General features: G+C 44.8%; 3 protein-coding genes across 7 annotated transcripts in view; 2 read left to right on the top strand and 1 right to left on the bottom strand.

Annotated features, from left to right (window-relative positions):
* The first annotated feature begins 1,488 nt into the window (after positions 1-1,488).
* LOC115196141 (ubiquitin carboxyl-terminal hydrolase 40) lies at positions 1,489-16,460 on the top strand. 2 transcript variants are annotated; one of them, XM_029756751.1, is made up of 31 exons: positions 1,489-2,287; positions 2,390-2,457; positions 2,555-2,668; positions 2,830-2,994; positions 3,455-3,601; positions 3,720-3,863; positions 4,019-4,147; positions 4,289-4,393; positions 4,512-4,619; positions 4,756-4,959; positions 5,111-5,246; positions 5,510-5,591; positions 5,707-5,878; positions 5,998-6,082; positions 6,156-6,226; positions 6,330-6,691; positions 6,808-6,967; positions 7,124-7,184; positions 10,297-10,350; positions 11,106-11,281; positions 11,420-11,456; positions 11,577-11,641; positions 13,027-13,101; positions 13,194-13,323; positions 13,410-13,492; positions 13,644-13,762; positions 13,837-13,902; positions 14,036-14,246; positions 14,347-14,442; positions 14,589-14,674; positions 14,840-16,460. In XM_029756751.1, the coding sequence occupies exons 1-31, from the start codon at positions 2,095-2,097 to the stop codon at positions 14,961-14,963; spliced, it is 3,828 nt and encodes a 1,275-aa protein (XP_029612611.1). In that variant the 5' UTR covers positions 1,489-2,094; the 3' UTR covers positions 14,964-16,460. The 2 variants fall into 2 exon arrangements, with proteins under 2 accessions (XP_029612611.1, XP_029612612.1); XM_029756752.1 differs by having other exon boundaries at positions 11,577-11,617.
* On the bottom strand, positions 16,459-21,892 carry c6h21orf58 (chromosome 6 C21orf58 homolog). Of its 4 annotated transcripts, none has more exons than XM_029756754.1 (8): positions 21,659-21,892; positions 18,649-18,722; positions 18,372-18,429; positions 18,169-18,242; positions 17,895-18,083; positions 17,655-17,769; positions 17,446-17,558; positions 16,459-16,984 (listed from the first exon to the last, which is right to left on the bottom strand). In XM_029756754.1, the coding sequence occupies exons 2-8, from the start codon at positions 18,703-18,705 to the stop codon at positions 16,775-16,777; spliced, it is 816 nt and encodes a 271-aa protein (XP_029612614.1). In that variant the 5' UTR covers positions 18,706-18,722; positions 21,659-21,892; the 3' UTR covers positions 16,459-16,774. The 4 variants fall into 4 exon arrangements, with proteins under 4 accessions (XP_029612614.1, XP_029612616.1, XP_029612615.1 ...); XM_029756756.1 differs by lacking the exon at positions 21,659-21,892 and adding an exon at positions 20,246-20,636 and having other exon boundaries at positions 18,649-18,715; XM_029756755.1 differs by lacking the exon at positions 21,659-21,892 and adding an exon at positions 18,849-19,064 and having other exon boundaries at positions 18,649-18,715.
* The window catches only part of LOC115195139 (pericentrin), a 54,187-nt gene continuing 52,308 nt past the window's right edge, over positions 20,888-22,766 (top strand). The window contains exon 1 of the mRNA XM_029754945.1: positions 20,888-21,114. Within this exon, the coding sequence (XP_029610805.1) occupies positions 21,067-21,114 (48 nt within the window). The 5' untranslated portion in view covers positions 20,888-21,066. The remainder of the gene's footprint in view (positions 21,115-22,766) is intronic.

The raw sequence follows: 22,766 nt of genomic DNA on the forward strand, positions 1-22,766 counted from the left end.
CGCTTATGTAAGAATATTGTTTCAGAATGATTTTATGAAATCTGTATTTCATAGGGTCCCATACTAGGGGAGCAGCGAATGGAAACTGTAGAGCTCCACAGCTTTTGCCCAATCTGCATTTTCTGTAAAAGCTGTTCACCACTTGAACCAACTTGCAGAAACCTTAAAGAGATACTTCAGGATTTGTATTTATTTAACTAGTCCTTTATCAACTTCCCCAGAGTCAGATGAACTCGTGGACACCATTTTTATGTCTCTGCGTGCAGTTGAAGGAAGTTGCTAACTAGTGTTTGCGCAATTGCCGGTAGTCTATGGTAACTGCTAGCATGCTAGTAGATACCATAGACCTCCAGTCATTGCGGTAATGCTAGTTAGCATTGGCTCGCGAAACTACTTCTAACTACTGGATGCAGAGTGAAAGAGAGTAATCTGGCTCCAGGTATTTTACTGGTTTGTGACTCACGGACACTGCCCCCGGTTAGAAGGGAATGAAACTGCCCAAGAGTTAACACACAGGAACTTTAAACACACTGAGGAAGATGAACATGGGGGGAAAGTGGGAAAAGTAGTGGAATGGTAGTAGTTCTGTTGAAGGAAATGAAAGGCAATGAATATACTGTACATATGATAACACAAGAGCATAATAACAGTAATAAAGGTCTGTATAAATGGCATATAATCCCTGAACATGTTTACAGGTTACAAGCTATACATAATGCAACAACAACAACAACAACAATAAATAAATAACTATTAAGAACACTATATACATGTCACACAACTCACTTTGGGCACACACAGCATCCCACAAGTCCAGAGATATGAGTGAGTCCAGTTGTTGATAGGCAGAGATAGATGTTGCTCTCTGCCGCTGCTTGAGGGAGACAGCAAGTATTGTGTGACCTGCGGTGTCAAGAGGATGGGTAAATGTCCTGCCCCCTAGTAACCTCCCTAGCAACCTATCAAGGCACAGGTCACACAGGTCAGAGAGAGTTTTAGAGGCAGGTTTATGGTTCCTCCAAGACTCTCAGGCTCTGGTTGCGGGGGATGGGAGTTTGTTCAGGGTTGTGAGGCGCTAACAGTCACTGACAGGGAACTCTTAACACAGAGACAAAAATGCTATCCATGAGTTTATCTGACTGGGGAACTAGATAAAGGGCTTCATTGCTAAAATCCCAAAGAATCCCTTTAAAATGTGTGGCTAGTGTCAGTGCCTTTACTCAAAAACTGAACAGGTGGTTAAAAGACCAGCAGGTTTGTAGCCACATATGAACCTTCTTTAAGAATGCCAGCAGAAAATACATCACATTTCAGTTCAGATATATCTGTTGTGTGTGTTTGAGACATCCACCGGATAACAGACAAGCCATGTTATAAAAACTACATGAGGCTTGACGCTCTTGCAAAATCGAAGAGAAGACTTAGTGGACATGTAGTTTATTCAACCGAGGTGCCAACCTGTGATTTTAAAACGACACTACAACTACCACAATGCCCCACTCTACCCTTTGGCTTTAGGACATTATGGCTGCGCACTGTTCATCAATGGTGTTTTTATTTACCTTTTATCGTTTTTTCTCTTATTTAAAACAGAGGAATGTAGACAGAGTTTGGCTTCGATTATAACTTAACAAAAAAGCATTAGGAGATTTCTGGAGTTAAAGCTCTATTTGCGTCAGGAACGCTGAAACACGTTTTGCTTGATAGCTAACGAGTCAGATAGCCAGGTAGGATAACTGTCTGTCACCGGTCCGAATTTAGCTGTTGTAAACTCAGTTCACACTAAATTAACTCGTGTTGTAAGGGCAATTATTGTATAGCTTGTTGGTTAACCTGCTACAATAATTGCTATAACTCGAGCACTATACGGGAACACACTAGTTATCTATTCATAGCGATGTTTACCCCTGTAAAGTCGTCTTATTTCAGAGTCAGTCCCACTACTATCAACAGAGAGCTAGGCAAGACCAAGATGAGATAGCAAGAGGAGTTATTAGTTAGCTAGCTACGCGATCGTGAACACAATTAGACATTCAATTCAGTCCCCTGAAGGTGCGTTTCACAGGAAAGAGAGAAACAGACGCAAGCCCAGCCATGTTTGGGAGTCTTTTCGAGGAAGAGGAGGAGGGATTTTCTCTGGCTCCCTCAGGAGGTAGAGTTGTAAAGGGGGAAGGGGAGCCACCTCCACCCCGGGGAAGAGTGAATCTCAGCGGGATTAAAAACCAGGGAGGGACGTGCTACCTCAACTCCCTGCTCCAGACCCTGCTCTTCACCCCGGAGTTCAGAGGTGAGAGGTCAAGTCAGGTCACTTGGTGTTCTGTCTTTGGTTCATACTGTATTTGCAATACCGTGTGTGTGTGTGTGTGTGTGTGTGTGTGTGTGTGTGTAGAGGAGCTGTTCAGTCTGGGTCCAAAGGAATTGGGCTGCCTGGAGGACAAAGACAAACCAGAGGCCAAGGTAAGGAACCAACCATGGAAGTGTGTGTGTTCCTCACTGTGTGCATGTCTTTATTTGTATTGGTGTGTTTGAGTAGTACATTAACTCTGTCCCTCAGGTCAGGGTTATTCCACTGGAGCTCCAGAGGCTGTTTGCTCGTCTACTCTTGGTGGACCAACAGAGTGCCTCTACTGCTGATCTCACTGACAGCTTCGGATGGAACAACAGCGAGGTAGTGTGTGTTAACACGAGCATGAGAACGAGTGTGTGTATGAATGGCAGTGTGCGTGACGCAGGGACTAAACTAGAGAATGAGGCTTGCTTTATATAATGCTACATCGCTTTCTCCTACAGTATTTTGCTTACCACTCTCTTAACATCTCTCTCCCGTAGGAGAGCAGGCAACATGATGTGCAGGAGTTGAACAGGATTCTGTTCAGTGCCCTAGAGCACTCCCTGGTGGACACTAGCGGTAGTGCGTTCATCCAGCGCCTCTATCATGGCACCACTGTCAACAGCATCCTCTGCAAAGAGTGTGGCAACATCAGCCAGAGACAGGTTTTTATTTATTTAACCATTATTTAACTAGGCAAGTCAGTTAAGAACAAATTCTTATTTACATAAGGCAAAAGGCCTCCTGCGGGGGCTGGGATTAAAAATATAGGACAAAACACACCACGACAAGAGAGACAACACTACATAAAGAGAGACCTAAGACGACAAGACAACATGGCAGCAAAACATGACTACACAGCATGGTAGCAACACATGACAACAACATTGTAGCAACACAACATGGCAGCAGCACAACATCGTAGCAGCTCAAAACAGGTTACAAACATTAGTGGGCACAGACAAGAAGGTAGAGACAACGATACATCACGCAAAGCAGCCACAACTGTCAGTAAGAGTGTCCATGATTGAGTATTTGAATGAAGAGATTGAGATAAAACTGGTACATGTGTGTATCTTTGTGTTGCTTACACCTCTTTCTCTTGGCTCTCTCTTTCGCTCTCAGGAGGACTTCCTGGACCTGACAGTGTGTGTACGTGGCGTGTGTGGCCTGGAGGGGGCGCTCTGGGACATGTTTGTGGAAGAGGAGATGTTTGAAGGCAGTAACCTCTACCGCTGTGGCCAGTGTGACCAACTAGTCACAGCTGCTAAGGTTAGTAGGAGTATTGGCATGGATTTAAATTGTACTTGTTTATTCTAGAATTGGTACGGACTCCAGAACTCTCTCTCCCTTGCGCCCTCTTTTTTTTCTCTCTCTCTCCCCTCTGCAGTCTGCCAAGCTGAGGAAGCTCCCTCCCTTCCTGACAGTGTCTCTGTTGAGGTTTAACTTTGACTTTGCCAGGTGCGAGCGTTACAAGGAGACTGGTCGCTACACCTTCCCTCTCACCATCAACCTCCGACCCTTCTGTGAACAGGTACAACCTCCACCCACATTGATCTGCATGGATTCACTGCCACCTACTTTGTGTATACTCTGCGTGACTTAGTTAAAACAATGTCAAACCATTTAAGAATATGTTATGTCGCATTATAAGGCCTAATGACTATCCTATGTCACCCTCTCTCCCAGACTGAAGACGAGGACTCGGAGTACTCCTATGAACTCTTCTCTGTCATCATCCATAAGGGAGGCTGCTATGGCGGCCATTACCACGTCTACATCAAAGACATGGACCACCTCGGCTTGTGGGAACCGCCGGTGAGAGAGAACGGGAGGGAGGAAAAAATAACAACAATTGCATAGTAGACAATCGAGGCTTAGAGTATGTCACTAAATGTGCTAATAGCGAAGTGTGTGTTTGTGTGTGTCTTTTTATTTACGTGCGTGCGTTTGTATCAGGAGGAGGATTCCAAACCCAAGGTTCAGAAGAAGAAGGAAGTGAGAGTGTATCCTGAGCCGGAGAAAGACGACCCTCTATCTGTACTCTCCTCCATAATAGCCCAGGTAACGCAAAGCATGCTGGTTTAACCCGATGGAACGAGAGCACCACGGGCAACATCGTCAGAAGGTCCAGTGACTGTGTCTGATCTTAATGTGGTGTTGTTCCCCTCCTGGCCTGTAGGAGGAGAGCAGGAGCGTGCTGCTGGACCAGCTGGGCCAGAGACTGATGGACAAGATCGGTTCTTCCTGGAGCAAGAAGTACAGGAAACTCCACGGCCCCATAGGCAAGGTAGGACATGACTGATGGGCTTCCCCCAAGAGCTCCCCAACGTCACATAAACGCTTACCTTTCCTTATCTCCTCTACATCGTTCTACACGTTATCCTTCCACTCATCTCCCTCTCGCCTCCTCTCTCCCTCTGCAGTTTCTCCAGAACCACAGTGATGTGTTTGTGTTGGTCAATAACGGCACTCGGGTGGCCCTGAAAGCCAACCCCCCTAGCCCGGTGACCCAGCCCTCCAGCCCAGCCCACCCAACCCCTGGCCCTAGCTCTTCCCCAGACCCAGTCCACAACAACACAGCCAACCCCCAACCAGAACTAGGACTGGAGACGGCACCAGAACCACAGGTACACTAGTTAGAGCGCTCATAGTTCTGCTTTAATGATGGTGTGTCTGCCATGTTGATGCTGCAATTGGTTATGTTTAAATCTCTTTTCTGTCTCTCTCTGAATGTCCATTCATCCATGCATCTTTCTTCCTCTCTCCATCTCTCCACAGGGCAGCCACTGGTTTGATCTGAATGACTCCACAGTGACGTCGATCCATGAGAGAGACGTAGAGAAAATGTACCAGGGAAAGGAGAGTGCCTACATGCTGTTCTATAGGAAGACACTGCTACGCAGGCCTTCTGGAGGTGTGTGGGTGTTTGTGTGTGGGTGGGTGGGTGTTTGTGTGTGGGTGGGTGTTTGTGTGTGGGTGGGTGTTTGTGTGTGGGTGTTTGTGAGGGTCTGTGTGTGGGAGAGAGGTGTAAGAAGGAAAGGGAGAGAGTGAGCGAGCACAAGAAAAGGAGAGCCACATCCAAACTTGATGCGAGAGGGAGAGAAAGAGAGGTTGTGACGGAGAGATGTGAAAACGCACACGTATACAGTCTTTAAAATGAGGTTTTCCCCCTGGCAGCCCTGAGGAATCCTGGGTATAAGGTTCCCCCTCACCTCTTGGAGATGGCTGAAGAGGAGAACAGAAGACTACAACAGAGACGGTACTCACGTGTGCGCACACACACACACACACACACACACACACTGTATTTTGTTATATTTTGCTGATGTTTTTTGGCTATCCGTGTTTGTGTTTGTGTGTGTACTCTGCTATAGGGAGGAGTTTGAGGCCAGCAATAACAGTGTTGAGCTGCGTCTCCACCTAGCGCCGCGCTATAGGTTGGAGAACGGAGCTCTTAAGCCAATCAGCATAGAGCAGAATGAGGCCACCAACCTCACCTTCGACCTCCGCAGGACCGTAGGAGACTTGCGAATGATCATCTACCAGGTGACGTCATCACTCCGACTCATTAACTCACTTCCTTAATGACGCCATGGCACTTTGCAAAAAGCTCAAATCTGTGTGTGTGTGTGTGTGTGTGTGTGTGTGTGTGTGTGTGTGTTCAGATGCAGGATCTCTGGGAGGGGGATATGGCTCTGACTGTGGCCAAAAGTCTGCCAGCCGGCCTTCACCTCTACAACACTCTCACAGGTGAGACACACACACTTTTGCAACATGTACATTCTGTGAGAGTTCATACTGAACTTTTGTACGTGTGTTTCAGATGATGAGGTGTCCCTCTACAGTGCAGGCATCTTGACCGGCACTGATCTGTTTGTGTGGAACGGCAGAGAGGTGAGGAGACACTCGAATCAACACCATCCACCGTTGTACACACTGCTACTGGACGTCCTAGAACCAGAACGGCTGTCGGGTCATATCCCCTTTATTTCCTCAGGTTTGTGGGGCGACTGTCCAAACAGGAGCCGAGTGGGAACCAATGCTGCTGACCGTGGTTCGCCCCTCTCTGGGAGAAGAGGGGGAGGGAGGGGATGAGGAGGGGGGAGAGGAAGGAGGCTCGGGGCTGTCGAAGGAGTCGAGGGGGTTCGCTGGGAGGGTGACTCTAGGAGAGGTGAGGGAGGCATTAGGGGAGCCACAGGAGAGCCTCCTGTGTCAGGAGAAGAGGGGAGGAGGGGAGGGAGGGGGGGCCAGCGGGTGGAGGGTGTTCCCTCCTGGAGACATGCAGAGGACCCTGAAGGAGCTGGCCTTGAAGGATGGAGACGCACTGCTGGTGCTGGAGCCACAGACACAGGACAGCAGGTGGGCAGCGTGGTGTGTGTGTGCGGCAGTGTGTCAGTCTGCGTAAGTGAGTGACAGACATGAGGTGTAGTTGGTGTGTTTGCTATAGCTGTGTGTGTAATGTCTCTCTCTCCCAGTGTGTTCAGTGTGAGTGGTGATATGGTAACCGTGACAACACCATCAGACTGTCGCTGGCTTCAGGTGGAATACCGACCAGAGAGAAGAAGAAGAAGAGGAGGAGAGGGGGAGGAAGAGGAGGAGAGGATGAGGGCAAAGGTCCCTGCCTCTGGAAACATGGTGAGCAAGCAAGTGTGTATGTGTGTTAAGTATATTAGTGTGTGTTTACTATATTTGTGTGTGTGTGTTTAGTATATTAATGTATGTGTGTGTGTGTTTAAGTATATTAATGTGTGTGTTTAGTATGTTAATGTGTGGGTGGGTGTTCTTTTCTAGCTACTGTGTGAGGTGAAACAGAGGGCCATAGTGGAGCTGCAGCTACAGGAGCAGCTAGCAGGTCAGATAGTGTTATTATTACCACTCCTAATAGCAGCAGGTCAGATAGTGTTATTATTACCACTCCTAATAGCAGCAGCTAGCAGGTCAGATACTATTATTATTACCACTCCTAATAGCAGCAGCTAGCAGGTCAGATACTGTTATTATTACCACTCCTAATAGCAGCAGCTGCAGGTCAGATACTGTTATTATTACCACTCCTAATAGCAGCAGCTAGCAGGTCAGATAGTGTTATTATTACCACTCCTAATAGCAGCAGCTAGCAGGTCAGATACTGTTATTATTACCACTCCTAATAGCAGCAGCTAGCAGGTCAGATACTGTTATTATTACCACTCCTAATAGCAGCAGCTAGCAGGTCAGATACGGTTATTATTCCCACTCCTAATAGCAGCAGGTCAGATACTGTTATTATTACCACTCCTAATAGCAGCAGCTAGCAGGTCAGATACTGTTATTATTACCACTCCTAATAGCAGCAGCTAGCAGGTCAGAAACTGCTATTATTACCACTTTTTATAGCAGCAGCTAGCAGGTCAGATACTGTCATTATAGCAGCAGCTAGCAGGTCAGATACTGTTATTATAGCAGCAGCTAGCAGGTCAGAAACTGTTATTATTACCACTCCTAATAGCAGCAGCTAGCAGGTCAGATAATGTTATTATTACCACTCCTAATAGCAGCAGCTAGCAGGTCAGATACTGCTATTATTACCACTCCTAATAGCAGCAGCTAGCAGGTCAGATACTGTTATTATTACCACTCCTAATAGCAGCAGCTAGCAGGTCAGATACTGTTATTATTACCACTCCTAATAGCAGCAGCTAGCAGGTCAGATACTGTTATTATTACCACTCCTAATAGCAGCAGCTAGCAGGTCAGATACTGTTATTATTACCACTCCTAATAGCAGCAGCTAGCAGGTCAGATACTGTTATTATTACCACTCCTAATAGCAGCAGCTAGCAGGTCAGATACTGTTATTATTACCACTCCTAATAGCAGCAGGTCAGATAATGTTATTATTACCACTCCTAATAGCAGCAGCTAGCAGGTCAGATAGTGTTATTATTACCACTCCTAATAGCAGCAGCTAGCAGGTCAGATAGTGTTATTATTACCACTCCTAATAGCAGCAGCTAGCAGGTCAGATAGTGTTATTATTACCACTCCTAATAGCAGCAGCTAGCAGGTCAGATACTGTTATTATTACCACTCCTAATAGCAGCAGCTAGCAGGTCAGATACTGTTATTATTACCACTCCTAATAGCAGCAGGTCAGATACTGTTATTATTACCACTCCTAATAGCAGCAGCTAGCAGGTCAGATACTGTTATTATTACCACTCCTAATAGCAGCAGGTCAGATAATGTTATTATTACCACTCCTAATAGCAGCAGCTAGCAGGTCAGATACTGTTATTATTACCACTCCTAATAGCAGCAGCTAGCAGGTCAGATACTGTTATTATTACCACTCCTAATAGCAGCAGGTCAGATACTGTTATTATTACCACTCCTAATAGCAGCAGCTAGCAGGTCAGATACTGTTATTATTACCACTCCTAATAGCAGCAGCTAGCAGGTCAGATACTGCTATTATTACCACTCCTAATAGCAGCAGCTAGCAGGTCAGATACTGTTATTATTACCACTCCTAATAGCAGCAGCTAGCAGGTCAGATACTGTTATTATTACCACTCCTAATAGCAGCAGGTCAGATAATGTTATTATTACCACTCCTAATAGCAGCAGCTAGCAGGTCAGATACTGTTATTATTACCACTCCTAATAGCAGCAGGTCAGATACTGTTATTATTACCACTCCTAATAGCAGCAGCTAGCAGGTCAGAAACTGTTATTATTACCACTCCTAATAGCAGCAGCTAGCAGGTCAGATACTGTTATTATTACCACTCCTAATAGCAGCAGCTAGCAGGTCAGAAACTGTTATTATTACCACTCCTAATAGCAGCAGCTAGCAGGTCAGATACTGTTATTATTACCACTCCTAATAGCAGCAGCTAGCAGGTCAGATAGTGTTATTATTACCACTCCTAATAGCAGCAGCTAGCAGGTCAGATACTGTTATTATTACCACTCCTAATAGGATCAGCTAGCAGGTCAGATACTGCTATTATTACCACTCCTAATAGCAGCAGCTAGCAGGTCAGATACTGCTATTATTACCACTCCTAATAGCAGCAGCTAGCAGGTCAGATACTGTTATTATTACCACTCCTAATAGCAGCAGCTAGCAGGTCAGATACTGTTATTATTACCACTCCTAATAGCAGCAGCTAGCAGGTCAGATACTGTTATTATTACCACTCCTAATAGCAGCAGGTCAGATACTGTTATTATTACCACTCCTAATAGGATCAGCTAGCAGGTCAGATACTGCTATTATTACCACTCCTAATAGCAGCAGCTAGCAGGTCAGATACTGCTATTATTACCACTCCTAATAGCAGCAGCTAGCAGGTCAGATACTGTTATTATTACCACTCCTAATAGCAGCAGCTAGCAGGTCAGATACTGTTATTATTACCACTCCTAATAGCAGCAGCTAGCAGGTCAGATACTGTTATTATTACCACTCCTAATAGCAGCAGGTCAGATACTGTTATTATTACCACTCCTAATAGCAGCAGGTCAGATACTGTTATTATTACCACTCCTAATAGCAGCAGCTAGCAGGTCAGATACTGTTATTATTACCACTCCTAATAGGAGCAGCTAGCAGGTCAGATAGTGTTATTATTACCACTCCTAATAGCAGCAGCTAGCAGGTCAGATACTGTTATTATTACCACTCCTAATAGCAGCAGCTAGCAGGTCAGATACTGTTATTATTACCACTCCTAATAGCAGCAGCTAGCAGGTCAGATACTGTTATTATTACCACTCCTAATAGCAGCAGGTCAGATACTGTTATTATTACCACTCCTAATAGCAGCAGGTCAGATAATGTTATTATTACCACTCCTAATAGCAGCAGCTAGCAGGTCAGATACTGTTATTATTACCACTCCTAATAGCAGCAGCTGGTATTATTATCATAGATATGTGTTTGTTGTCTCTTCACTGGTGTGTGTATCTCTGTCCAGGTGTGGCATGCTGTCTGAGGCAGGTGGACCGTACAGGGAAACTCCTGCCCCCAGGTACTGTAACCCCCAATGACCCTCACACATAAACACATGCATCTCTTACTTCCTCCTAACTGTGTTTATGTATTGATGCAGGGCTCGACATACAGGGCTGCCTGCTGGCCCGGGGAGGTTTTGGAAGCCCTCCGGGCCAGTCAATCCTCCACAACAATGGGCCCCCCAAAAAAAATATTGTAATAATGATATTTACAGTCCTGGCTGTATATATTTGTTGAAAAAAACAGACAAATTCCCAAAGCTGTTAATTCGTTATGCAGATTATCACCCGCACACAGACTAGTTCATCTGTCAGGCAGCAAGAAAGAGCAGCTCGCCACTGGTTGTCGCGTGGAGCAGCACACAGAAGGACAGTAGTAGGGCTGCTGGTAGGAAATGTAGGAAAGATGTTCAGTCACCGAGAAAACAAACTGTAGCTAAAGATAAACCAGACCTTATTGGCCCTACTACTGTAGCCTGCTGACTGTTCAAAATCGCTAACGGTAACACCCTTTTTGAGATTACGCAAAGTATTATTTTTCCTTCCAATCAATCAATGTAAATGTGATATTGTCAAGTAAAATGTCATTATTTCTGTGTGGAGGGTAGTATTATCGGGTAACTTGCTCAACCCGCAAACTAAAGATAAAATCACCTGATCTCGATTTTTTTGGGGGGGCCAGTAGCTTTCAGTTGGCAATGGCCCGGTGTGCCACTGGCAAATGTACCTGAATGTCAAGCCCTGTCGTGTGTGTGTGTGTTGCCTCCCACAGTGTGTGAGGAGCTGAGTGTTCGTGACGCTGGGGTTAGGCTGATGACCTCCCTGTCCCTCTGTCCTGGAACGGCCCCCAAAGACACACAGCTGTTCCTGTACTTCAGTGTGGGGACAGCACCCTCCTCTTGCTTGGAGGGGGAAATCATTATAGAGCAGTCCAGCACGGTTAAACAGGTGGGGACTGACTGCCTATCGTTTGGTCTGCTGGTCGGTCTATCGGCCTGCCTGCCTGCCTGTGTCTGTCTCTCTGTCAGACAGTGTATCTGCTTCTCTGCTAATGAGTGCTAATCCTATCTATACATTCTATTGTAGTGTCTCAAGAAAATGTTGGAGTCAGCAAGACTTGAAGGTAAAACTACTAGATTATAGAGTGTGTCCCTTCTCCCCTGTGTGTGCATTTGTGTTAATGGTGTGGGTTAATGGTGTAGGGGTAATGGTGTGGGTTAATAGTGTGTGTGTGTGTGTACAGGGGACGGTTGGCATCTAAGGAGGCTGGACTGGTGTGAGGAGGTGGGAGAGGCTTTGATGGACGAGGTCAGTAACCAGAATTATATAACGGGTTGTTTGGATGCTGATTGGTTGATACAGGGAGTTATTCATGACGATCCCCCGGGTAATGCCTGTTAACAGTTTTCAATTGAATGATCAATGCTCCTTCAAGGTCCCACAGCCCAGCCAGGCAATTAATAAACTCCCCTGGAAAGAAATGTCTCGACAGGGTTTCCCCACGCTTCCATCTTAGCATTTGGTTTGCAACAGTTGAGGTTTGTCTAAACCTTGTCGCCTGCCGCGCTGACCTGTGCAACAATGTTGCAGGTTTTTTTTGCTACCTCCCCCGTGCCATAGAGAATGATCGTGTCCAGAGGAGACTCATTATAATGGATATATCCAAAGAAATGGCAATAGAAATAAAGGTAAAACAAACAAAAATGCACATAGTTTGCTGTAGGTTCAGCTGCTGGTCGTGATTGTGAGTTTGCTTTAATTGAGTAGTTGGCAAAAGAGAAGTAACCAACTTGCATAGCAAAAAGTGTTTTGCTTAGAACGGATGACCAGCCCGCCATGCCAATAGAATAGATGACCAGTCTGCTTGGCTGACGACCATGCCAATAGAATAGACGGCCAGCCTGCTTGGCTGACAACCATGTCAATTGAATAGACAACCAGTCTGCTTGGCTGACGACCATGTCAATAGAATAGATGACCAGCCTGCTTGGCTGACAACCATGTTAATAGAATAGACGACCAGTCTGCTTGGCTGACAACCATGTCAATTGAATAGACAACCAGTCTGCTTGGCTGACGACCATGTCAATAGAATAGACGACCAGCCTGCTTGGCTGACAACCATGCTAATAGAATAGACGACCAGCCTGCTTGGCTGACAACCATGTTAATAGAATAGACGACCAGCCTGCTTGGCTGACAACCATGTTAATAGAATAGACGACCAGCCTGCTTGGCTGACAACCATGTTAATAGAATAGACGACCAGCCTGCTTGGCTGACAACCATGTTAATAGAATAGACGACCAGCCTGCTTGGCTGACAACTGCAGAATCTCAGAACTAACGACTGGCTTTTGCTCTGACTATATTGTCTGGTGGAAGGATGAAATAAAACAAATGTACCCATGTTTATGAAAACAGGTTGTTAATCTTTTTTTATATGTTGGCAATTGTTTTGTTAAAGCAGTAAGGGCACTCGAACCCGGAGATTATCGTGAATAACACCCTGCAAAGGGATGTTTCCTCATACCTCCGCGTCGGGCTTAAGAACAGACCATAGTTGGGTGTTATTGTCACGATAATCCCTGGGTTCGAATAAATTATTGCTTAAGCGAAATCAAGAAGTGGGATACATTTTCCCCTCTCTTTTTCACTCACTGCCACAATCTCTCCCTCTCGTTTCTTCCCCAGGAGGCGTCTCTCTCAGAGCTGAAGATGAGTCATGGAGACGCTCTGGTGATTACTGAGGGACGACTTCCTCCCAAGGTACACTCAACTTCCTGTTCTCTTACAACCCCATTCACTCTCTACAGACACGTATTCCCTCTCTCAAGTGTCGTCCCCCCCCCCCCTCCCAGGGTTTTCTGAAGATGTCAGTCTGGCTGTATGTGGAGCCGAGAACCAATCCCGTGGTCTCCATGGAAACAGAGGTCAACGGCACAGCCGAGGGGTCCACGGAGGGTCAGAGGTTGGAGGTCATGACTGCAGGTGAGACACACACACACACACAGTGTGAAACTAGGTATGAAGGTATGAAACTATGTCCACTGGTTAAAATGTGTGTGTGTGTTTAGTGGGCGGGGCCATGGTGGAGCTGAGGACTGTGGGACAGGTGGAGATCTCAGAGGAGGCTACACTGGAGGAGCTGAAGACTCAGGTAGTGTGTGTGTGTTGATACTGCTCCTTCTAGCGTGTGTATGTCCATGCTGTGTGTGTCCATGCTGTGTGTATGTCCATGCTGTGTGTATGTCTATGCTGTGTGTATGTCCATGCTGTGTGTGTATGTGTGTTAATACTCTGTGTGTTAGGTGCTGACACTGCCGGCGCTGCAGTATGTGTGTGTGCCCACTCCTGCGTTTCTGCGTGTGTGGCAGCTGGAGGGACAGAGACTAACACGTATCCTCAGAGGACAACAACACACACTCAGGTACACACACACACACACACACACACTTCTATCTCCTCTCATCCCTTTTCTCAACAACAAGTATCTGTTCACAGGAAGTTGAAGTTGTGCAGTGGGGTGGAGTTTTGTGTGCAGCAGCTACTGAGAGAAGAGGATCTTGGGTAAGCCTGGGGTTATTCTACTCTCATTGGTCAGTTAAGCAGATATCGGAAACATGATTTCTGGATCTGTTGTTATCCCTCGCTCTTCTGTTCCTCTCCCACCATCTTATTGCCCCATTCCCCCTTCCCCCAGTCCTAAGGAGGTGTTGCTGCGTGTCCAGATGGGGGTGCCAGGGGAGAGGGGTTACTACCCTCCAGAGGACCTGGTCTGGGATGCTTCTCGAGACCCTTCCCCCAGATCGCTACGCTCTGCCCTGGCCTCAACTTATGGCCTCTCTCCTGACTCCCTGCTACTGGCCAAGCACCAGCCACACACACACACCTGGGAGACTTTCTCCAACTGGGTAAGAGATGTGGAGGGAGGGAGCCTGATGTTTTGTTGTCACTCTCCTATGGTTTATTTTATGACTCTTCCTGGCGCTTGTTGATGATGCGTGCACACAGAGCCAGCAGGTGTCCAAACGGAAGAAGAAGAAAAAGGCGGAGTCTCTGCTTGGAGCGCCTTTCCACCTTAAAGACGGTGACATCATCGGTGTCAAGGTAACAAACGCAGCTCTGTGGTTCATCGTATTGGTTGCGTTCCAGCCTGCTCTGATTTAATTGGACAGAACTTGCTTATTGAATGTGACATGGTTTTCTGATTGGATAATACTTCGACAGTAACATGGTGTTTTCTGATTGGACAGAACCTGTTGATTGACAATAACCGGGACTTTAGCACCCAACAGGATGAACAGAGGTTGAGGGAAGAGAAGGAGCAACGCAGGAAAGGGTGGGGCTTCTTAAAAGATCCAATGAGACTCAGGTCACAGTGTTGACGCTGCTTTTCGTGTATGATATTAGCTTTACAAGAAAGTGTATTTATAGTTACAAAGTTATTATAAATAAGTAAATGTCTACAGTTTACATTGATACTATTTCCTCTTTACTCCTGTAGAGGGCAGGGTGCGGGGGCTGAAGTTGAGACCAACCAAGGGGTGGGACCAGAGAAGAAGATGGGGCCAGTCAAGGCCAGGAAGCCAGAGGTGGCCCTGTCAATCAACGTGGGGGTGTTCAGATAGCCTCGCCTTACATACACACACAAACAAACACACACAGTACACATGCGCGCACACACAGACTTTCTCACCGTGGCATCGCTCAACATCATGAACAATCTTCTGGACGTCTGTTTGTGTGCCAAACATTTTTGATAATGTGTTCACACAGCTTGACCCCCCCCATACATCTACTGCTAGTGTAGGTCTGGTGGTGGGATGACTTACTGGTTCGCTATACAGACTGCAGTCTCTGGCTCTCCTTCCATCTCTCCGTCACTACATCTGGATCCCTTCTCCCCTCTACATGATCCAATAGGAACCAGTATTTCTACATGAGATCCAATAGGAACCAGTATTTCTACATGAGATCCAATAGGAACCAGTATTTCTACATGAGATCCAATAGGAACCAGTATTTCTACATGAGATCCAATAGGAACCAGTTTTTCCACTCATAGTACTGGGTGTATTACATATATATTGGTATGTATTTACAGTATCTGCTGACTAGTTTGCAATGGTACACACCACAGAGGTATAGATATGTACCAGTAGATTATAGATAATATATACACCTATATTTCTAATAAGAGTTAGTGGGTTTATATCCATGCCTTAACATGGACGAGCCACAATTCAGCTCAGTCCGGAATAGTCCCCCCTACCTCATTTCTCTACCTCTCTGTCGCGCCCTCTCTCGCTCTACCTTTCTTTCCCTCCTAACTTCATCTTCACTTAGTGGTCTCACCCTCTCGCCATTTTCCTTACATGGGAAAGAGTCCAAGTGTTTTCTCTGTATCCCATCATGCCTCTGCACCAGAGTTGATCATGTTAATCATACTATAATTATGTTTTTTCATGCAGTGGGTGTGTTTGGACGGACTTCCGTCCAAACACAGTTAAAATAATTCATGGATCATCTGACTAATATGTCATACGTGACTTTTAGAAATGACGGTTGGACAATGAATGCGAGCGACTTTGTTTTGGATTATGAGATTATTTGATTTCCTAACTAATCTGATGTTTTTATTTTTGCATTTGCTGTAAGAATAACTTAAGTTAGTTTTGAGTACTGTATGACTTCTACTTGTGGTGTGGGTCAGTGCCAAGAAGCAAGGTTTGATAGATGAAGAGTTTTTGATTAACTACAGAATAAAACAGATCAAGAAGCAAGGACAGATGGAGAGTTTTGGATTAAATACAGAATAAAACAGATCAAGAAGCAAGGACAGATGGAGAGTTTTGGATTAAATACAGAATAAAACGGATCAAGAAGCAAGGTTTGATAGATGGAGAGTTTTGGATTAAATACAGAATAAAACGGATCAAGAAGCAAGGTTTGATAGATGTAGAGTTTTGTGATTTGGATTAAATACAGAATAAAACGGATCAAGAAGCAAGGACAGATGGAGAGTTTTGGATTAAATACAGAATAAAACTGATCAAGAAGCATGTTTGATAGATGGAGAGTTTTGTGATTTGGATTAAATACAGAATAAAACCGATCAAGAAGCATGTTTGCAAATCTTGTTTTATTTATTTTGAAGTCCTGATGCATGTTTACAGACCTTTGTCATTTGCACACTCTTTTGCATCCACGAATCATAGTAGGCCAACAGATTTGAATTTACATGTTGCCAGTGCCAAGAAGCAAATTCTCCATTCAACCATTATATTTGGCTATACCGAAACGATGCTTATCAAACATAATATCAATGTATACATTTTACATTTACAATCAATCATCTATCTGTATATATTTTTAAATATGAAATGCTCACAAGATAATATCTCAAGATAGGGGTTAGGGAATATTGTTCAGGGCTAGGCTAATACATGTTGAGTGGGGGCAGCGTGTTGGGGCTGGTCACATGCTGCACGGACGGCATATGATGCCCGCCTTGCCCTTCAGGTAGCGATGATGTCATCGAGGGCCACATGGTATAGCCAATGGGAGGTAGCATTTGGGCTTGGGGGCCATAGTGATGGTGGTGGACGGCGTTTCCTCTTGGTTTGACCGCTGACCTCACAACAACATCCTGGATGAGGTCAACATCAAGATGAAAACAAAGTAACAAATATAAGATGTTAAGGATTCCAAAAAGGCATTATCTTTGGTATGTGGGTGACAGGAACCATAAGACTGCTGAACAATTAATCATCAAATGGCAATCGGGACTATTTACATTGACCCCCCCCCCCTCTTTGTTTTTACACTGCTGCTACACACTGTTTATTATTTATGCATAGTCACTTTACCCCTACCTACATGTACAAATGACCTCTTCTAACCTGTACCCCCACACAGACTCGGTACCGGTACCCCCTTTATATAGCCTTATTTTATTTAGTCAATATTTTCTTAACTCTATTTCTTTAACTATATTGTTGGTTAAGGGCTTGTAAGTAAGAATTTCACAGTAAGGTCTACAACTGTTGTATTCAGCGCTTGTGACAAATAGGATTTGACATAAATGATGTGGGTGTGTGTGATACTGACCTGTCCTGGGTTAGGTGGTGACAGGGCCGTGGGAGGTATTGCTTTCAGCATCATGTTGTGCATTATGATCTGATGCATCTGAGCATTCTGTATCAACATCAGCTCCACCATGTCTAACACACACACACACATACATGAAAATTAACATTATATACACATAAACACACACACACACACACACCAGTAGCTGCATTTGTGTGTGTGTTTACCTTCTTTGATGCTCCCAGACCGTGGTGCAGGGTAAGGCTGAGGAGGGGGTATCTGTTGTATGAGGGGCTGTTGCTGTGGTAACTGCTGTATGAAGGTAGTAGGCTGCTGGGGCAACTACAGACCAAGAGAGAAATAGCATCAGCTGTCTGTCTGTAAGAGAGAAAGAGGAAAAGCAGAGCAAGAGGAAGATATATGGAGAGAAAGACAGAGGGAGAGAAAAATAAGGATTTTTGTCTCGCCATTTGCTGGATGATGCGTGGGGGCTGTGGTGGGGGTGGTGCAGGGGGTGCAAGGGCAGGCTGGTAGATATGGATGGGGGCTGGAGTAGGAGGCAGAGGGACAGGAGGAGGGAGGAGGTCTGGGCGGTACCGTCTCCCTGTCCCACCCCAGGTGTGAGGTCTGCTCAGGTCCTCCAACATGTGCTGCTCCTGCAGGCAACACGCACACAGACATTACCATGTGAGTTTGATGATAATGATGGTGATAAATATCTTAATAATAATGACGTCGTACCCTCAGTCTTTGCAGCAGGTCCTTTTTTCGTCTAAGCACGCTGTGCAGCGCATCCGCCTGTCCATCAAAACTCCCTGGCCAATCAGAATTAGGAATAAAGTAAAGTCAGAAAACTTACACACACACAAAAAGGAACAATCAGGGTTTGCTTGTACTTCAACGATTCATTACAATATTTATTTTCAAACATTTTGTAGTCTTACTGGTGGATAGGGCAGATTCTGCTCTGCCGTCCTTGTTGTCCCTCTCATTCTCCAGTCTCTGTGGACATGAAGACAAGCAGGAGGTGAGTAGTCAGTAGTCAACAAGAGGCCATGTGCAGCCAGAACTCACAACATCAGAAAATATTATCTCTTTTACTACTCTTTGTTACACTCATAAGTTAAAAACATGGCATTTCTGTCTATCAAAGTAAATGATCAGATGATTATTTGATATCCAAAACTTTAAAAAAACTCAATCAATCAAATAATCAATGACCTTCTCCAGCAGCCTGAGTTTGAGTCTGGTCATCTGGTCAAGCATGGGATCAGTCATTCTGAGAGTACTGCTTTCTCCACACGGTGAAGTTGTCCACACACACACACTCTCCCGTCCCCAATTTTCCTGTAGCTCTTTAGCCGTATGTCACACACCTATCGATCAGCTCTCAGTCTCTACGCCAAACTGAGACCACTTACCTGGTTACTAAGGGACACAACTGTTTATGTCAACCAAGCCACGCCTACTGCTTGGTTACCGTTCCTGGTTTTGGTCTTGATCCTAGGTTACTGTTTACCATCTGAGCCGACAAAAACAGTGTATTTCTCTTGAACAACAACCCAGTGAGGCAATTAAAGAAATGTAAAAGTAAGGGTCAGTGAAATTGTTCGGGATAATAATATAAAGTAATATATGCCGTCAACACAAGGACTGCATATAAGGACAACCAACCCAATCAACAAAACAAACCAAAACCAGGTTGGCCAATAGGTATCAACGGTATCAACGATGGAACCAAACCATCCCCTATGTATGAGGGCGAGTGGGGAGAGGTTTACTGATATGGATGTTGACTTGTTAAAATCCACCAATGAAAGGCTTGCCAAACTTGATATCTTGGATATATTACGAGAGGACATCAATGCATTATGTGCCAGTCTAGAATTCAGCCAACGTCAGATTGATGATCTAAGGAAAGAGAACACGGCGCTGAAAGGTACTGTAGACTCTATTCATAGCAAGGTGGAGGTGGTACAAAGGGAGAACAAACAACTTAAAGAAACCTTGCTTGATGTACAGTGTCGATCAATGCGGGACAATCTAATATTTTCAGGGATACCGGAGAATGACAACAGCAGAGGCTGTGGGGACACAGTCCGAGACTTTATGTCAACTCAACCAAAACTGCCCACTGATGTTGTGCGTAATGTCACTTTCTACAGAGTCCATAGAATAGGTAAGGCCTCTGGAAAGAGGCCGCGGGCTATTATTACATGTTTTGACAAATTTAAGCAAAAGGAAATGACGAAGAACATGGGCAGAGATCTCAGAAACACTGATCTTGGAATGAATGATCACTTCCCCACCGAGATCAATGAAAGGAGAAAAAAACTATATCCCATCATGAAGGAAAAACGTTGCCTGAATCAACGAGTCTCCATGATGATGGATAAACTTTATATCAACGGGCAATTGTATCGGGACTCTAGAGTAACTCCCTGGCTATTTTAATTTAATGTTCAAATTTGAGTTTGTGTTGTAGTGTATCATGACAACATGAACTATAACGAATACATGCTCTATTGATCTTCACTTGATAAGGAAAGGGTTGCATATAGCTCAGGTTAATGTATGTAGCCTTCCTAACAAACTACATGAGGTTTTTAATAATAGCCACACCATACCAAATCTTCACAAACATTTCTAAACTTTATTAGGGTAACATCAAAAGTAAGTCTAACCATTATTTATAGGGAAAGTATGAGCAGAAAAGCAAATGTAAACAAGGGAAAAAACGCACTACCCTCCCATGTGCCCAATAAAAAAAACACACAACCCTCCCCAAAGCAAAAAAAAATGTGTTTGACAACCCTACCTATTTGGACCACCACTCCCCCCAGTACATTTCGATCTGTCCCTAACTGGTCTTTTGACAAATCAGATCAGCTCTGAAAAAGATCTCACTGAAAAGATTAGAGGAAAAGATATCTGAATTGTGCTGCCTGTGTAAATGCAACTCAACCGGACCCAACCTGCACAAGTTTGAATTTTGGACCCGGAACTGGTCTCGGGTAATCGTGTTCGGGTGGACCCATGAAGAGCTCTAATATGTAGTTAGTGGACTAAATCCGTAGTCAAGATACATCAGTTGACAGTTGAGTTTGGGAAAACACAAAGCTATGCTGCTACTGGTTAACTAATTTCCCACGGGCATTTATCGCGCCGTTTGCATGTGGAGTAGTTGGTTTAAAAAGCCTAATGATCCAGTCAAAAACACGCACATGTTTAAAAAAAGATTTGTATGGGTGGACTATTTTTGTAACTCTATATGTATTGGCTAGTTTCCTTATCAATCAAAGTTTAGCTTCACAATTTAGTCCTCTGATTGGTTTCAAACTTGTCAGTCAGGGACCTGTAGAATGTGGGAGAGAGAGTTTTTGACCGTGCGTGTAAACAGTTAGAGAGCATGATTTCCATTGGCTGGGAAATTCGCTCCGAGTGTGTTGATTGGCCATATTAGTGGAGGAAACTTAATAAGGGCGGTGCTAAAACGACATGGCGGCCATATTGAATTTCATATTGACAGTTCCAAAGATTTTGCAGCAGAGGCACAAGGAAGTGAAAGGTTTTAGTGGAATAATCAGCGATTTCAGGACATTTGTCCTTAACCTTTAATGGTTGTGTTGCAACCAAGACATGGACGAAGATGAACGACAGAGGAAACTAGATGCTGGAAGAGCAAAGGTCTGTAACGACTTATGGGTAATGCATCAAAGTAGCTATCTAGCCAACAAGTTAACCTAGCTAAATGTATCAGTATCAGCAACATTGTCGTACAATAAAGTAATAGGTTGCAGTTGCTAGATATAGGGCCTTGAGTAAGTTCAAGTTTTAGCAACTAATTGAATCGCTAACAAAGCTAACTAACTACATTACATGTAGCTATGGTTAGGCGAGTCTAAACTAGCTACAGTATTAGTAACTAGGTAAACTCTTTGTTATTCATGAATTATAATGACCCACTTTGTGGCTTGCTAAAACAAATGTTGGTGTTCTACCGGTGACTCAACAACCCAGCTGACGTTATACTGCCTATTTGAACTATAGTCTCATCTACTGTTGTAATAACTTACCTTGGTTAATGACTTAACTAAATGCACCCAGTGTACAACTGTTTATTAACGTAGTTAGCATTTGGCTAGTTGCAGTAGAAACGGTTTCTTATTCTGTTTGCTACCCAGCCCAAATATATTCCCCTTCTGTTTACTAATTAGTTTAGGCCGCTTACTGGGAGAGTATCATCCCTGCTTGCCAAGTCGATGCAGGTGATGATGGCAGCCAGGATTTGGTTCGTCTGTGTATGTGGTTGCGTTTGAGATACACATTCTCTGCACAATTCTACGCAGATGATCCGATATTTGCACTGCACGGAGCAGGTGTTGGTATGACTTTGTTCACAGTACCTTAATTGATAAACCATTGTTATTATGACAGAAATCCACCAACATGCAGCGCAGCAGTTGGTAAGTGAAGTGAAGTGAGGGGTGGCATGGCTCTTGGGTTGTGGCGATCCTGACTATTGATCTAGAACAGGGGTGGCCAACCTTCCTCCAGGAGAGATACCGAGTATTATTCAGGCTTTTTGCACCAGCCCTGCTCCAACACACCTGATTCAGCTTATCAAGGTCCTGGTGAGCCGCTGATTAGCAGCAAAAAAGCCTGTGGTAGCTCCAGCTCTGCATGCGGAGGTTTGGCCACCCCCTGGTCTATCTATGGGATCTATTGATCTGTTTTGGGATGTTGTTGACTCATCACTGTCTTGCGTCTGTCTGTTTTTGTTTTCTGTTTTGTGGATGGGACAGATAGAAATGCACCACACAGGGACTTATGTTAATTTATTTCCACATGATTGAAGTTGTCCCCAAGATACTGATCCACAATCAGTCTTCAGTTGTCCCCCCCCCCCTAATGGTTGAATTAGTGGAGGGCTCTCTGATATCATAGCAGGTGTGTCATTGTGAACACACACCATCAGATGCCGCCATGACACTAAACCTGGCCTCTGGTCCTCCAGTACCCCCAACAGTACACATTTTTATTGTAACCCTGGACAAGTGCACCTGATTCAACTTGTCAACTAATCATCAAGCCCTCAATGAGATGAATGAGGTGTGTTTGTTAAGGGCTACAACAAAACTGTGTACTGTCGGGGGTACTGGAGGACCAGGGTTGGGAAACACTGGTCTAAAATAGTATAGAAAAGGGTGCAGCTTCAGACAACAGAACACATTGGATCCCAGTAGGCCTTCTCTTGCAATTAGCGTCCCAACCCTCACATGGCACTTCTGAGGGAGCTAGTATGCCCTCAAATATAGCAACAGTATTAGAAAAGTTGA

This window comes from Salmo trutta, chromosome 6, assembly GCF_901001165.1.
Source record: "Salmo trutta chromosome 6, fSalTru1.1, whole genome shotgun sequence".
NCBI classification, from domain to species: domain Eukaryota; kingdom Metazoa; phylum Chordata; class Actinopteri; order Salmoniformes; family Salmonidae; genus Salmo; species Salmo trutta.

Excerpts from the sequence above, each read along its gene's own strand:
- LOC115196141 (XM_029756751.1), top strand. The coding sequence starts at position 2,095 with ATGTTTGGGAGTCTTTTCGAGGAAGAGGAGGAGGGATTTTCTCTGGCT. Across the intron at positions 2,458-2,554 it reads AAGACAAACCAGAGGCCAAG|GTCAGGGTTATTCCACTGGA; the intron begins GTAAGGAACCAA and ends TCTGTCCCTCAG. Across the intron at positions 4,148-4,288 it reads TCGGCTTGTGGGAACCGCCG|GAGGAGGATTCCAAACCCAA; the intron begins GTGAGAGAGAAC and ends CGTTTGTATCAG.
- c6h21orf58 (XM_029756754.1), bottom strand. The coding sequence starts at position 18,705 with ATGACTGATCCCATGCTTGACCAGATGACCAGACTCAAACTCAGGCTG. Across the intron at positions 18,084-18,168 it reads ACCTGCTGCAAAGACTGAGG|GAGCAGCACATGTTGGAGGA; the intron begins GTACGACGTCAT and ends TGTTGCCTGCAG. Across the intron at positions 17,559-17,654 it reads GTCTGGGAGCATCAAAGAAG|ACATGGTGGAGCTGATGTTG; the intron begins GTAAACACACAC and ends TGTGTGTGTTAG.